Genomic DNA, 14047 nt, shown 5'->3' on the forward strand with positions numbered 1-14047 from the left:
TACTCTTTGCCAGCACTAACAAAGGTGCAACCAGTAATGGATATCCAGCAATTTTAAACTGTCTTGCGGTAGGAGTAAGTTCAACGAGTATGGTGAACTAATGAGTGAAATTTGATACTCACTAGCATACCAGCGCTTGCACCTAACCATTAATAAATGTGCCCTCATAATTGATTTTCAAATCCTGTAGTTTATAAACTCCTTTGCGCTCTGGACTGGCATGGATAAACATTCTCTGTGTGGGACTGCTTATACTGTTGACCTGCTAGTAATAAATGATCATTTCAGTGCAGCTCACATAGAAAGATATTTATTCTTCTAAAGCACTTTTTAACAAACATTCGATAAATAAAAAGAAAGTCCATTGCGTTATATGCAGGGTATTTGAACTGTTGATTCCACTGCCAACACTGAAAATGAACAGGCTGTAATACAGTAATATTAGTCCAGCTTTTCTAATTAGTTACAAATACCATTTCAGTGATGTTGTGCTGATTCTATACCTAATTATTAGAAAATAAGGGTAACAGAACATATGTCTTTTTCGCCAGTGGTCCACCAGATGTTAAACTTGGCTGGAACGAAATAAGGAAAATATTACAAATTTCTAAAAACATCCCAATTGATGGATATACGTGTGTGTACAGTAGATTTCCGTATACTGTGACATTGTTGGTGCTTCAGAGTTAATGAACCAATATCCCCTCAGTACTGGAATGAAAGGGTTTCTCGTTTAATTAGGACTCGGTCTCTGTGCAAGGCTCCCTGTCCTCTAGTCTTGGTATCTGCCGGCTGGCTCGTTGCTGCTGTTCCTTGAGTTCTGTATAAGAGCGGGAAAATGTATGAAAGATTGAAGTTACTGGAAATGCCATGAGCAAAATACCACTCAGTATGCTGCTCAGGGCCACCACTTGTCCTGGGATGCTCCGAGGAACCATGTCTCCATAGCCTACTGTTGTCATAGAGATTACTGCCCACCAGTAAGTTCCTGGAATACTGGTGAATTCCTGCTTGGCTCCTAATTCATTCTCTGCTAAATATACAAGTGGGGAAAACAGAGCCATGGCAACACATAAGAAGAGAAGGAGGAGTCCGAATTCTCTGGTGCACCTTCTGACTGTGAGGCCTAATGTCTGCAGCCCAAGGGAATGCCTCGCTAGTCTCATTACATATAAAATGCGCAGGGCTCGCAGTACACGTAGCACTAGTCCCACTTTCTCCAAATAGTTGTTTCCGGCCCCTCCTGCTTTTCCTCCAGAAAGGGCATCTACTATAAGTGTGATATAGTAAGGCAAGATGGCCATTATGTCAATCATATTCAGCGGGGTCCTTAAAAACACACACTTGCTTTCGCTTTGGATGAAACGCAAAACAAACTCCAAGGAAAACCAAGCCACACAAACTGTCTCTAACACGAAAATGTCATGGCACTTCTGGGAACATTCACCCTGAAAAGAGAAGAAAAAGACAAAAATTACAAATATGAGTCATATGATTGAGGGTTGTTCCTATGAAGCATGGAAGACACCGTTCTAGATTTTCTTTGTAGCATTTTATTTCAGGTTAATAAAATAAAAAGCTACTGTCGTCTGCTGTGCCAAAGCATGCCATCTGGTCCTCATGGTTTGGTCTTTGACTCAAGTCAAGGGCTGGTGAAGATTACACTGCACTGTGTCTCTAGTAGTGGAATGAGATCTGGCCATATCTCTGAACATAGATACAGATAGCTAAGGAGATAAAATAAGCAACGTAGTGGTAGAATGTTGCCAGGTGGTAATGTTTAGGGTACAGCTCTGTTATTCTTTTCAGGTTGAAACATCAACCCTCTTTAAGCAGCAGAGATAGTCTTATTGTTTTTTTTTAAATTGTGAAATCTTTCCCATTCATCTATGGACTTTATAACAGGTGGCCCAAAACAACATTACTTATTTTGGGAAAGTGCTAACCAACCCCAGTACAGAAAGCTTCCAGTCTTCTCCGTAGCCACCTCCACCCACTGATCGTGACAATATCTCATGCAGGTTTACACCAAATAGACCTTTCCTTATCCATTGCTCTCATAAATGATCCTTTTTCTATTTACATTCTTTATACACTTCATTCTTTAAATCTATTATGTAGCAGTCCAAAAAGCTCTCTGTTTATCCAGATACTAGATAAAGTAATACAACTGAGGATGCTTGCCTTGTTCCTCATCCAGGAACGATCATTATATTGCTCCTTACACATTCTCGCTGTACATAAGTTGGATTTGTTTAAGAAAATTTAGCACCAATATAGATATTTTGTTAGGCTAGTGAAATACAAGGTAAATAACTCCATCCTCATGGACAGGCCTCCGTTCTAAGAAACAATAAAGACAATAAATAGAGACAATAAAAATCACTCACTTTCTATTCATTCCTATGGGATTTCTATTGTGAGTTCTAATCTCACATTTTGATAAATCTGCCCACAAATGTTGTCAGGGTTATGTTATTAAAGGTGCAAAGTTTGCAGCAGGTCATATCCCCAATACCAACCAATTAGCAGGTAGCATTTACTGGTCACTTGTAAAAGCAAACATCTTATTGGTTGCTATGGGTTTCTGCACCTGGGCAAACTTTTTGTTTTTTATTAGATATGGGAATGTGCCTACTTACAAGACAACAAGAATAATGAGTGCAATGATAGTTTTGTGGGTTGTTGACATATAATATATATATATATAAAACAGTGCCAGATCTGAGTGGGTAGAATAAAATCCCTGTCATGCTAAAAACAAAATATCTGTAGAAAGAAGTCAAATCAGCTGGACTTGCTGTGTTTTTCCTTGAAGATATTTCACCAGTCATCCAACTGGCTTTCTCAATTCAAAATAACTTGTAAATCTTCCTTCATATCCTCTGGAATGTTCCTCCAATCAGCATAATGTGTTCATCATAATCTCAATTATGTCATTAAATTAGGTGTTGATATTATTAGCAAGATTGGAGCTTTGATGTGTTATTAATCACTCCAGGGAGAGGTGTATGTGGCTGATAATAGATGCAACCCCCCAGCTCTATTCAAACTTGGTTTTTCAGTTTTTACATATATGGCTTCTTTAAAGGAGAACCAAACCCTTTATATTAAAATCTCATAGCCCCCTACCCTACATAGACCCCCTCCCTGCTCCCCCCCAGCCTAGGTGGTACCCTTGGTAAATGCCCCTAACTCTTTACTTACCCCTTGTTGCAGATTCAGCGCATAGGAGTTCACGGCGCCATCTTCTTCTCTTCGTTAGTCTTCTGTTCTTCTTCTGGTGCTTCCGTGACTTTAGGCACATGGGCAGTTGTTAAAAAACGGCAGACTGTGCATGCGCCGATACAGCGTTTACTTCACAAATAAGCGCCGGAAGAAGACCCGAAGATAACCAGATAGAAGAAGATGCTGCCTGTGAACTCTGATGCGCTGAATCAGCAATGAGGGGTAAGTAAAGAGTTAGGGGCATTTACCGAGGGTAACACCTAGGCTGGGGAGGGGGGAACAGGAAGTGGGGTCTATGTAGGGCAGTGGGTAGGGAATTTTAATATAAAGGGTTTGGTTCTCCTTTAAAGAAGCCATATATGTGAAAACTGAAAAACCAAGTTTGAATAGAGGCGGGGATTGTGATCTGCCACATACAATGCTGTTTTGGCACCTCTCCCTGGAAGGTTTAATAACACATCAAAGCTACAATCTTGCTAATACAATCAACACCTAATTTAATGACATCATTGTGGATTATGATAAACAGATTATGCTGATTGGAGAAACATTCCAGAGGATATATATTCTCAAATTAAGATTTACAAGTTATTCTGAATTGAAAAAGCCAGTTGGATGATTGGTGAAAAGTCTTGAGGAAAAAACACCGCAAGTCCAGTTGATTTGACTTATTTCTACAGATAAACCATGACCTGGATGAATGAGAATCTTCACAAACATAAAAACCAAATGATTCCTGCTGAAGCTACAGCCATGCACCCCTGCATACATACAACTGCAATGCAACTATTGGTTTTATTGGATTTTAGCACAATTAGGTTTTATAGTGCATAATATTACAAGACACTGTCAGAGTATCCAGCAAATAGCACTGGTATTGTATAAATTACCCACCATAGAGAAGGGGATTTATTAGGATTCACTACCTCTAATCCTTCTTTAATAACTGTAGGAAGGTGCCATCTTAATGCTGCTCAGGATAAAGCCAATCACAATAGCACAGTGCATTAAAGGAATACCTTTTCACTGTACAGAGCTTTGGCAAATCCAGTCTCTGGGCCACAATTCTCCTGCCTCGGGCATAGAGTTCTATACACGTTCAGTGGACATGGCAGGAATGCTACTCGGTTTTCTTATCCATTTGAGCAAGTAGTTCTGCTGTTTCTGTATATTTTCAACTATTTTCGGAACAAAACAGCTGCACTGAATCTGTAAGACTGGCCGCTAACTTCCTTGAAATAATAATGCTATTTTGTTTTTCCTTTTTGGGCTAATTATAATTGTTGGCATTAGGAAATGACAGAAAAACTGGATTGCGGAAATAAAGACCATGAGCAATTTGTATCTTTTCTTCCTGCATCTGGTGAAATACACTTATTTTAGATCTTTAGCTTGAATAAAGCATGAAGTGGCAGGGCTAAACCGTTGTGAATGCAAGAGCTCCAGGATGGATGGGCGTTTGTCTTTTCTGTTCATGGTGTGTGCGGAAAAGGCTATGTTAACAGAGAGGGATTTCATTTATACTGATAAACCTATCTGCATTTTATTGTTGATAGTATAGATTTATGTGCATCTTTAAAATGATTATGGTACGGTATATGGCTCAAGTATTTTAAAGGCTAGATAAAAACACTAAAGCAGGGCAAGATAGTCAGTTGTTGCATTACAACTCCATCCTTCCCACCAACATTACATGGCTACAGGTTGTTAGTAAAGTATTTGTAGGGCCCTATCTCTAGTATGAACAAATAGCAACCACACACAGTTATAGGTTTGTAGTAAATCCATTGCTGCCAATATCCATGACACATATTAACACGTTAAAACCGTTGCACTTTAGAACAGTATCCAATATTTTCTTCACTATACAATATAATCCTTTCTATCCTGGTCCAACTGTACTGCTCCGGATGTTTTTGTTGGGGGGGTCCAGCACAAAGTACTTACGCCACTGGCTCAAACTGTACACGCACAACATTCATTAACTACTCTACATGAGATTTAAACAATTGGTGAAACTGGGACCACAGAAGCGGAACAGTTGGACTCAAGAGGTTAGCATTTTATATTTTATTATATGTGGGGTTTCAGTTGTTTGGTTTGAATATGTAAAGCTGAGATGGCAGAAAGATCTAATTTAGGCGTCCCGCTGTTAATCTGCACTTTATTAATAAGTGCTATAGAGTGCCCTTTACTATCTCTTAGCTCCAGGGAGCCTATTCATTGGAAATTGCCAATCAGCCTAGGTCCAGTGAATAAAGGAATGCGTTTCAACTATTTAATCAATCTACAGCCACTTGAATTTGGATATACATAAAATGAATGTAAAACCTGCAAGACCATATTATCATTCCCTCTCCCCCAGATAATCAAACTACATCTTAAAGTGGCCATACACAGAGAACCACTTGTTTGGCGATTTCACCAAACGAGCGGATCTCTCCCCATATGCCCACCTTGAGGGGCCCAACAACCAGATCATAACGGGCGGTCAGATTGTAGGACCACATCAACGAACAGTTGCAGTCCACACCAACTGGATTTTTACCCCTCCCTATTGACATCTGCCAGACTCTGGGCCAGATATAGATCGGGGAAGTCCGTCGGAGGGCCCCACACATGGACCAATAAGCTACCGACTCCGTCTGTTAGCAGCTATATATAGCCAGCTTTAGGCATCTTAAGCTGGCCCCTACATATGTTATAACCCAAACATATCCTTTTTGTAATGTTATGTTGCTGGGTGGTTTTGTGTTACTATAACTTTTTGATGTAGTTTTAATGAAAGCACACACTTTAAATCTGTTTTGCAGCAATCCTCTCTCCCTTGCAATGCTTTCCTATTTCATTAACTTTACCAATCAAATATGATGTGGTCAGAACATGCCGTTATGAATATGGCTAGAATGTCTCCATAAAGCATGACGGAACTACTGCTTTTTGACAGATATAAAGGCTACAATTAAACATTCTCTGCAAGTGCATAGCTAGTACAGCATTTTTCACATGTTCTCAGGCCCGTATACAAACAAAGCCAACTATCCACATAATCAGGAACAGCTTTCTTTTACCTATAAAGCCCCCAAACACTTGAATGGAGGCCTAACATACCTCCCTATGTTGTCAATGTAAAAATCAGGAGACTTAATCTGAAGTCACTAGTGATGGAGTCGCAGTGAAATTCCCAATGTTTTGTGAAACTGCAGAAAAGAAATTGCAATTTTTTTAGCCAAAAACGCAAAAAACAAAAAAACATCCATTCACTTCAGTGCATTTGAAATGAAGAAAAAACGACTTTGACTTTCATGCATTTGGATTGAGAGGAAAAGTCACACAGTTCTGTATCCCATAGTGTCCCTGTGTTTGTGCCTGTACTATTCATAAATAAGCCCAAGAAAATTATACGGACTCATTCAGGCAAGTTTATAAACATGCTGCCTCCCTGAGTTTTTATAGTTAGACAGAAAGACGCCTGAATGTGATGCAACAAAATCTTGATTATACAAAGCACTGGCTGCAACTATTACAGATTCACAAAAGAAATGTCAGAGACAGAAAGCCGGCTACACTTGGTAGACCTGCCTCATCCTTCTTTGGGCCCTAATAAAATAAGTCTAGTAATATAAAAAACAACATTAGATTTAAAAGTCTCATAAGCTGCTCTGTAATCACATCAGTTTGTTTCTATATGCCTATGTTTATAACTTACCCTTTACAGAAACTGGAGATTTTATTTATGGAGGCTGTACTGATGCTCATAGCTGGTATATGTTACTGCTACTGTGTTTACACATTAGGAGGCTGTTCAGACAGACTGTGAAAGCAATTAATCATGTAAAGATTTTTCTTGCTGAACGACCGATTTTAGCGAAGTCCGACCAATCCTTCGAAATTATCGTGCGGTTAGTGGGATTCGAACGATCGTACATTTTATGATTTTTCGTCCGACATCTGTCATAAAATTGATCGAAAAAATCTTTGTCTGTCCTAGTGTAATCTATCTATGTTTGCAGGGCTAAGCAGGCAGCTCCCCTTTGTTTTCCTGGCAAATTGGTCTTTTTAATTGATGGACAATTCGTATGATCGTACGATCGTTTTGAGATAATCGTGGTCTCACGATGACCATCGGATCTTTTAAAAATCTTTACATCTATGGCCAGCTTTACAGAAGTGATCTGCAGACATGTCTACTGCTATAGTCTAAGGCAGGGGTACCCAAGATGTCGATTGTGGTCTTCCAGTCGATCACTTTAAAATTCCTTGTAGACCACAGTATAAATTGTTGTGCGTAAAAAATTGTCATGCGTAAAAATTGTCACGCGGAAAAATTGTCACATGTAAAAATTAGGCATGCGAAAAAATTGACACATAGAAAATTTGTTAAAAGTTGTCGCACGTATAAAATGTTGTCACACATATAAAATGTTGTCACATGTAGAAATTTTGTCACGTGTAAAAAATAATTGTTGCATGTAAAAACTATTTGTCTCTCGTAAAAATTGTCACGCGCAAGAATTAGGCGTGCGGAAGAATTAGGCACACAGAAAAATTGGCATAGAGAAAAAGTTTTGTGTGCTGAAAATTTGTTGCATGTAAAAAAAAAAATGGTTGTGCAAAAATTTTTTGTCGAGTGTAAATTTATTGCATGTAAAAAAAATTTGCATGTAAAAGTCACCTATAGACTTCAATGTATTTCTGCAAATTGGGGTATTGGGGGTATTTATACATGGAACTGCCTCTGTGTCATCCTGCTATGAGTTCTTAAAGGGGAAGGAAACCTAGTTGGCGCAAAAACCCTCCCCCCTCCCGTGTGTTACCCACCCTCCCTCCTCCCCCCAGGCCTACCCGTCCCGCTGGGCAAATGCCCCTAACTTCTTACTTACCCTTCTGCGCAGGTCCAGTCCAGGGAGTTCACAGACGACATCTTCTTCCACGCGATCTTCTTCCTGCTTTGAACGGCATTTTGGCGCATGTGCAGTAGGAGCATTTCGCCGGTACGGATCTACTGCGCATGCGCCAAAAGTCACAATGCACTTTTGGTGCATGCGCAGTAGATCCGTACCTGTGAAATGCTCCTACTGCACATGCGCCAAAATGCCGTTCAAAGCAGGAAGAAGATCGCGTGGAAGAAGATGTCGTCTGTGAACTCCCTGGACTGGACCTGCGCAGAAGGGTAAGTAACAAGTTAGGGGCATTTGCCCAGCGGGAGGGGTAGGCCTGGGGGAGGAGGGAGGGTGGGTAACACACGGGAGGGGGGAGGGTTTTTGCGCCAACTAGGTTTCCTTCCACTTTAAGGTAGATCTCATAATGGTGTCAGGTGGCAAGAGTAGATCACAAGGTGACAAAGTCTGGGCATCCCTGCTCTAAGGAGAGCTAGGAGTTTCAGTTTCCCAAACTAGGTACAGTATGTTATACCAGATAATGTTACGGCTGATGTAGTAGCATTGCAGTTACCCATAGGGACCAATGAGATCTATGCTTTCATTTTCTAACCCATAGTAAACTGTTCAAAGCTAATTGCTGAATGGTTGGCACTGGCAAATGAACATGCATTTCAAATCTTGCAGATGCTTAATGGGACTAAGTAATGTGAACCAATGAAGATATAGAAGCACATGTAGAAAATATAATTGGATAGCAAGCAGTGTCAGCCTATGGTTAATATAGATTATATGTGCAAAGGGTTGACAATATTTAAGAAAAGTCAAAAGTCACACTTTTTCACAAAACATAATTAGTATATACTCAGGCCTAATTTTGGCATCACAAGCATTATTTTATACTTTTTTTGGGACAGATACAGATACTGGTGGAACTAGCACTGCTGGAAGATAAAAAGTAACGGCAGCATTCTGTATCCTCTAATCTTTCCTGGCTCTCTTGCAGTATTACAGTAATGCCATTAAATCTGTTCCCCTGGATGAATTGAGCGGAGGACATCTTTAATCATTTAATGAACAGTGCCGCTTTTGTTGCTTGAGTTTTGCAGTCTGTACAGAATGTTGTCATTGTAGCCCATATTATGTTATTAGAGGTGCATCACTGTAAGATCCACAACTTGGCAAGGACTATTGAAGCTTTTGTGATTTTGCTTCTTTTCAGATGAAATACTTTACATTAGATAAAGTATAAAACTTTCTTAAGTGAATTTCCCTCCCCGACTCTATGGTTTAATGCCTAATTATCCGCTACTGATTGTATTGTTCAAATGTGAATCTAAACAGACGATACGTTTCTGCAGTCTCGGCAATGTCACCTTGAGATATATATATATATATTTTTGCAACTTGAAAGCGCTGATAGTTTATTCCTGGAGCCAATCCAGATCCTAACTGCAGAGAGATCGGCAAAGTGCAAAGCCAAGGCAAGACGTGTAACTAGAAAAAAATGAAACATCCCCTATTAGTGAAGTCTACAGTATGTAGAAAAATGAATTAATAGAATGCATTCCCAAATTATCATATCTTTGTGATGTGAAAATCAAATTAATGCAAGACACTGTACAGTAGTGTTAAACAATAAACACTTATTTGAGCAGTTAATTCCTGCAGTTTGGATCGATCCTTGCAAACTTTATATTGTGGACTTATTCAGGAGCACATATGGCGGAGGTGCATCACAAGGCTTCGAGTATAATTGAGTTTGCATTTGTTTGAGGTAACTAGCATCATTTATTATTTGGATACACTGTACAGTAGGCACAGAGCAAGTGGTGTAACAGATATTCTATTCTAATCAGTGATCCCAAACAAGTGGCTCACAAACAACGTGATGTCTGACCCATTGGATGTTGCTCCCAGTTGCCTCAGGAGCTTATTTCTGAATTCCTTTTGCATAAGAATCATGTGTTCTGTAGGTTGCTAGTCCACCAATATCAATCCACAACCTGTATTTGGCACCTCCAAGAACTTTTTGCATGTTTGTGTTGCTCTCCAACCTTTTTTTACATTTGAAAGTATCTAACAGGTAAAATAAAAAGGTTGGGGGCCCCTGTTCTATATGATCCCCATGATTTGGGGAAATGGGTTATTTTTGCCAGGTACATGCAGGCATTGAGGGATACTATGGGGCAAATTCACTAAAGGGCAAATTTTCGCCAGTGACCGCTTTGCCACAGTTTGTGCGACTTTGCCAGGCGCAAATTCGTTACCACTATGCTAATTCACTAAAATGCAAAGTTGCTTCTCAGCAGCCGAATTCTGTTGAATTTTCGCTAGCGCTACTTTGGCAGTGCGAGAATGTCATAGCGAAGTTTCGCTAGCGTTTATTTCTGCCTACCGAAACTTCGTTAGTACTCTTACACTTCGATTTGAATAGGGTGGGTACATAAAAGTAATATGGATATCTTTATTAGTAATGTTGGTGCAAATGTTTGAAGTGGCCACTTTTTATTACAAATCTCCAAGAAGCATAATAAAGACAAAAGAGATCCTCTAATGCAGGCGTGTCTGGTCCATGGGACAATTGTGGCCCATTTTCAAATTTACACTGGCCCGCAGCCTCCTTGATGAAATGAATAATAATGCGGCCCGCCACCCAGGGTACTTGAGCACTTCTCTGGGAATGATGTGTATGTGGCAGCGCTGCACGTACCTGCCTGCACACCCGCCATGTCCTTCTTCCAGTCCCACTCATGTGCTGCCTTTCACTTCTTTCCCGGATACTGCTGGCTTTGGGCCGTGGAGCGGCTGACGCAGCAGCTTTACTTGCAAAGGACGGTGAGTCTGATAGGAGGCAGGGGTTTGACAGGGAAGGGGGCCATTGACGGCATCCAAATAAAAGTGAGGGCATTTGGGAAGTGAAGGGGAGTTGAGACAGTGGTGAATGATAGGAAGCATGGCAGGTGTACAGAGTTTGTGGTGCTTTCTGCAGCGATTTGCCTATGAACTGCAGCTCCCAATATTCAAGACACTCTCTGACTGAACAGACACTTGATGCCGTGTAGGGGAATCCTAGGCCTGGAAAAAAGGATCTGCACCTGGTGGCCTTCTGGATATTGCCGAGTAAAATTCACAGCATCCAAGCATGACTGAATACAATTAGGTCCATAAATATTTGGACAGAGACAACTTTTTTTCTAATTTTAGTTCTGTACATTACCACAATGAATTTTAAATGAAACAACTCAGATGCAGTTGAACTGCAGACTTTCAGCTTTAATTCAGTGGGTTGAACAAAAAGATTGCATAACTTGCATGTGCGGAACTAGAGCCTTTTTTAAAACAATCACTTCATTTCAGGGGCTGAAAAGCAATTGGACAATTGACTGAAAGGCTATTTCATGGGCAGGTGTCGGCAATATTAGGAGAGGCAAAAACTACAGTTTGGTACATCCTGAGAAAGAAAGAAAGAAAGCACTGGTGAACTCAGCAACGCAAAAAGAGCTGGACATCCACGAAAGACAACAGTGGTGGATGATCACAGAATCATTTCCATGGTGAAGAGAAACCCCTTCACAACAGCCAAACAAGTGAACAACACTCTCCAGGAGGAAGGCGTATCGATATCCAAGTCCAAGACTGCATGGAAGTAAATACAGAGGGTGCACTGCATCAAGAATAGAAAGGATGGATTGGACTTTGCTAAAAAAAAAAAAAAAGTTCTGGAAAAACATTCTTTGGACAGATGAAACCAAGATCAACCTCTACCAGACTGATGGCAAAGAAAAAGTACGGAGAAGGTGTGGAACAGCTCATGATCCAAAGCATACCACATCATCTGTAACAGCAGAGGCAAAGTGATGGCTTGGGCGTGCATGGCTGCCAGTGGCACTGGGACACTAGTGTTTATCCATGATGTGACACAGGACAGAAGCAGCCAAATGAATTCTGAGGTGTTCAGAGACAATGGGGCTCATTTATCAACACTGGGCAAATTTGCCCATGTGCAGTTACCTATAGCAACCAATCAGTGATTAGCTTTTTGAAGCCAGCTGCAAGAAGAACAATGAGTGCAGCAATCTGATTCGTTGCCATGGGTTACTGCCCATGGGCAAATTTGCCCAGTGTTGATAAATGAGCCCCACTGTCTGCTCAAATCCAGCTAAATGCAGTCAAATTGATTGGGAGGCGTTTCATAATACAGAGGGACAATGACCCAAAACATACAGCCAAAGCAACCCAGGAGTTTATTAAAGTAAAGAAGTGGAATATTCTTGAATGGCCAAGTCAGTCACCTTATCTGAACCCAATTGAGCATGCATTTCACTTGTTGAAGACTAAACTTCGGACAGAAAGGCCCACAAACAAACAGCAACTAAAAGCCGTTACAGTAAAGGCCTGGCAGAGCATCATATGGAGGAAACCCAGAATCTGGTGATGTCCATGAGTTCATCATGGACCAGCAAAGGGGTTTCATCCAAGTATTAGAAATGAACATTTTATTTTCAGTTTTTTAATTTGTCCAATTGCTTTTGAGCCCCTGAAATTAAGTGATTGTGTTAAAAAAGACTTTAGTCCCTCACATTGTTATGTAATCTTTTTGTTCAACCCACTGAATTAAAGATGAAAGTCTTCAGTTCAACTGCATCTGAGTTGTTTCATTTAAAATTCATTGTGATAATGTACAGAACCAAAATTAGAAAAAAGTTGTCTCTGTCCAAAGATTTATGGACCTAACTGTATATGTGTAAATGTATTGTTTACCTGCCACTAGAGGTCGCCCTCATACACTCTGGCAAAAGGATTGTTCAAGCAATGAAGATTAAGGTGTCCACATCCATGTTCCAATATCTGGCACTGATGAGATCGCAAAAGGCTGTCTGCAAGTTTGGATATATATATCTCTGAATTATTAGGCTGTATTTGTGCTATAAACCAGTGGTTTTGGATGCATAGTTGGCCATAGGGAGTGAATGAAGGAGTGATTTGCAGTATATAATGAATACTCCAGCAGCACTCCGAAAGGTGAAATCAGGTTTTTATTCGTGCTACAAACAAGGCAACGTTTCGATCTATTCCAGCCCTTTATCAAACCTAGTGTGCTGTGTAACAATCACTAGTGGTTTAAGGGGAGGGGTTACAAATTAGCTCAAACCTACCAATGCTTAGACACAATTCCCAGCAACCCCAGTGAGATGCAGTGTACAATAACATTTAACAAATCTTCTCATATTTCAAAGTTCTTGTGTATCCATCAGTGGCTTAACTATTCAGAGTGGCCTGGCGCACTACAATCCCCATCCTCCCGCCCACTTTCCGCTCTGCTTCCGCCCTGCCCACCCATGTCCCGCCTCGACTCTGCCCACTCCCGCACGCCAAATATCCACCCCAGCTCTGCAAACCTTAGAGAAGAGCTAAACTGAGGGTAAATGCAGGTAGTAAAGGTACATGTCAAGGCCCCCCTACTGTTGATCTAGACAAGTGCCTCTTTGGCCTAACTCTAAATCCAGCCCTGCAGTCTCACTGTGGAAAAAACACAGACATTATTATCTGCCCTTTGACTTCCACATTCACTAGTGGTATCAGAGTCCTCTCCCTATCTATCTAAGGAGCTATCCAGGAGACATGTTTAATAAACTGATAACAACAAAGCCAATGTATCAGAGATTTTAAGGTTTTGCAAAAGTTTTTGTGGTTTTGCAGAACTTTCCACGAAGTTAATCACAGCAAGTTTTCTCATCACTATGGGCAAACAATGTCCTTTTATTACATGTGTAGGTATTGGGTACCCATGTACTGTAACTGTGATTGATAATGTTTTTTCTTTATATATATTAAATATTAAATGTAGACTAATCAGAGCAAAAAGAAAACTATACTTCTGTTCTTGCAAACTTCTCTGTCTGACATACAGTACCTCCTGTCATTCTGACGGGAAA

General features: G+C 40.4%; 1 protein-coding gene across 2 annotated transcripts in view; it reads right to left on the reverse strand.

Moving 5' to 3' along the window:
* Nucleotides 1–294: 294 nt before the first annotated feature.
* kcng2.S (potassium channel, voltage gated modifier subfamily G, member 2 S homeolog) overlaps nt 295–14047 on the reverse strand; it is a 67751-nt gene continuing 53998 nt past the window's right edge. For both annotated transcript variants that reach the window (XM_018223580.2, XM_041567772.1), the window contains exon 3: nt 295–1448. In XM_018223580.2, coding sequence (XP_018079069.1) covers nt 738–1448 — 711 coding nt within the window. In that variant the 3' untranslated portion in view covers nt 295–737. The remainder of the gene's footprint in view (nt 1449–14047) is intronic.

This window comes from Xenopus laevis, chromosome 6S (assembly GCF_017654675.1).
Source record: "Xenopus laevis strain J_2021 chromosome 6S, Xenopus_laevis_v10.1, whole genome shotgun sequence".
Lineage (NCBI taxonomy): Eukaryota > Metazoa > Chordata > Amphibia > Anura > Pipidae > Xenopus > Xenopus laevis.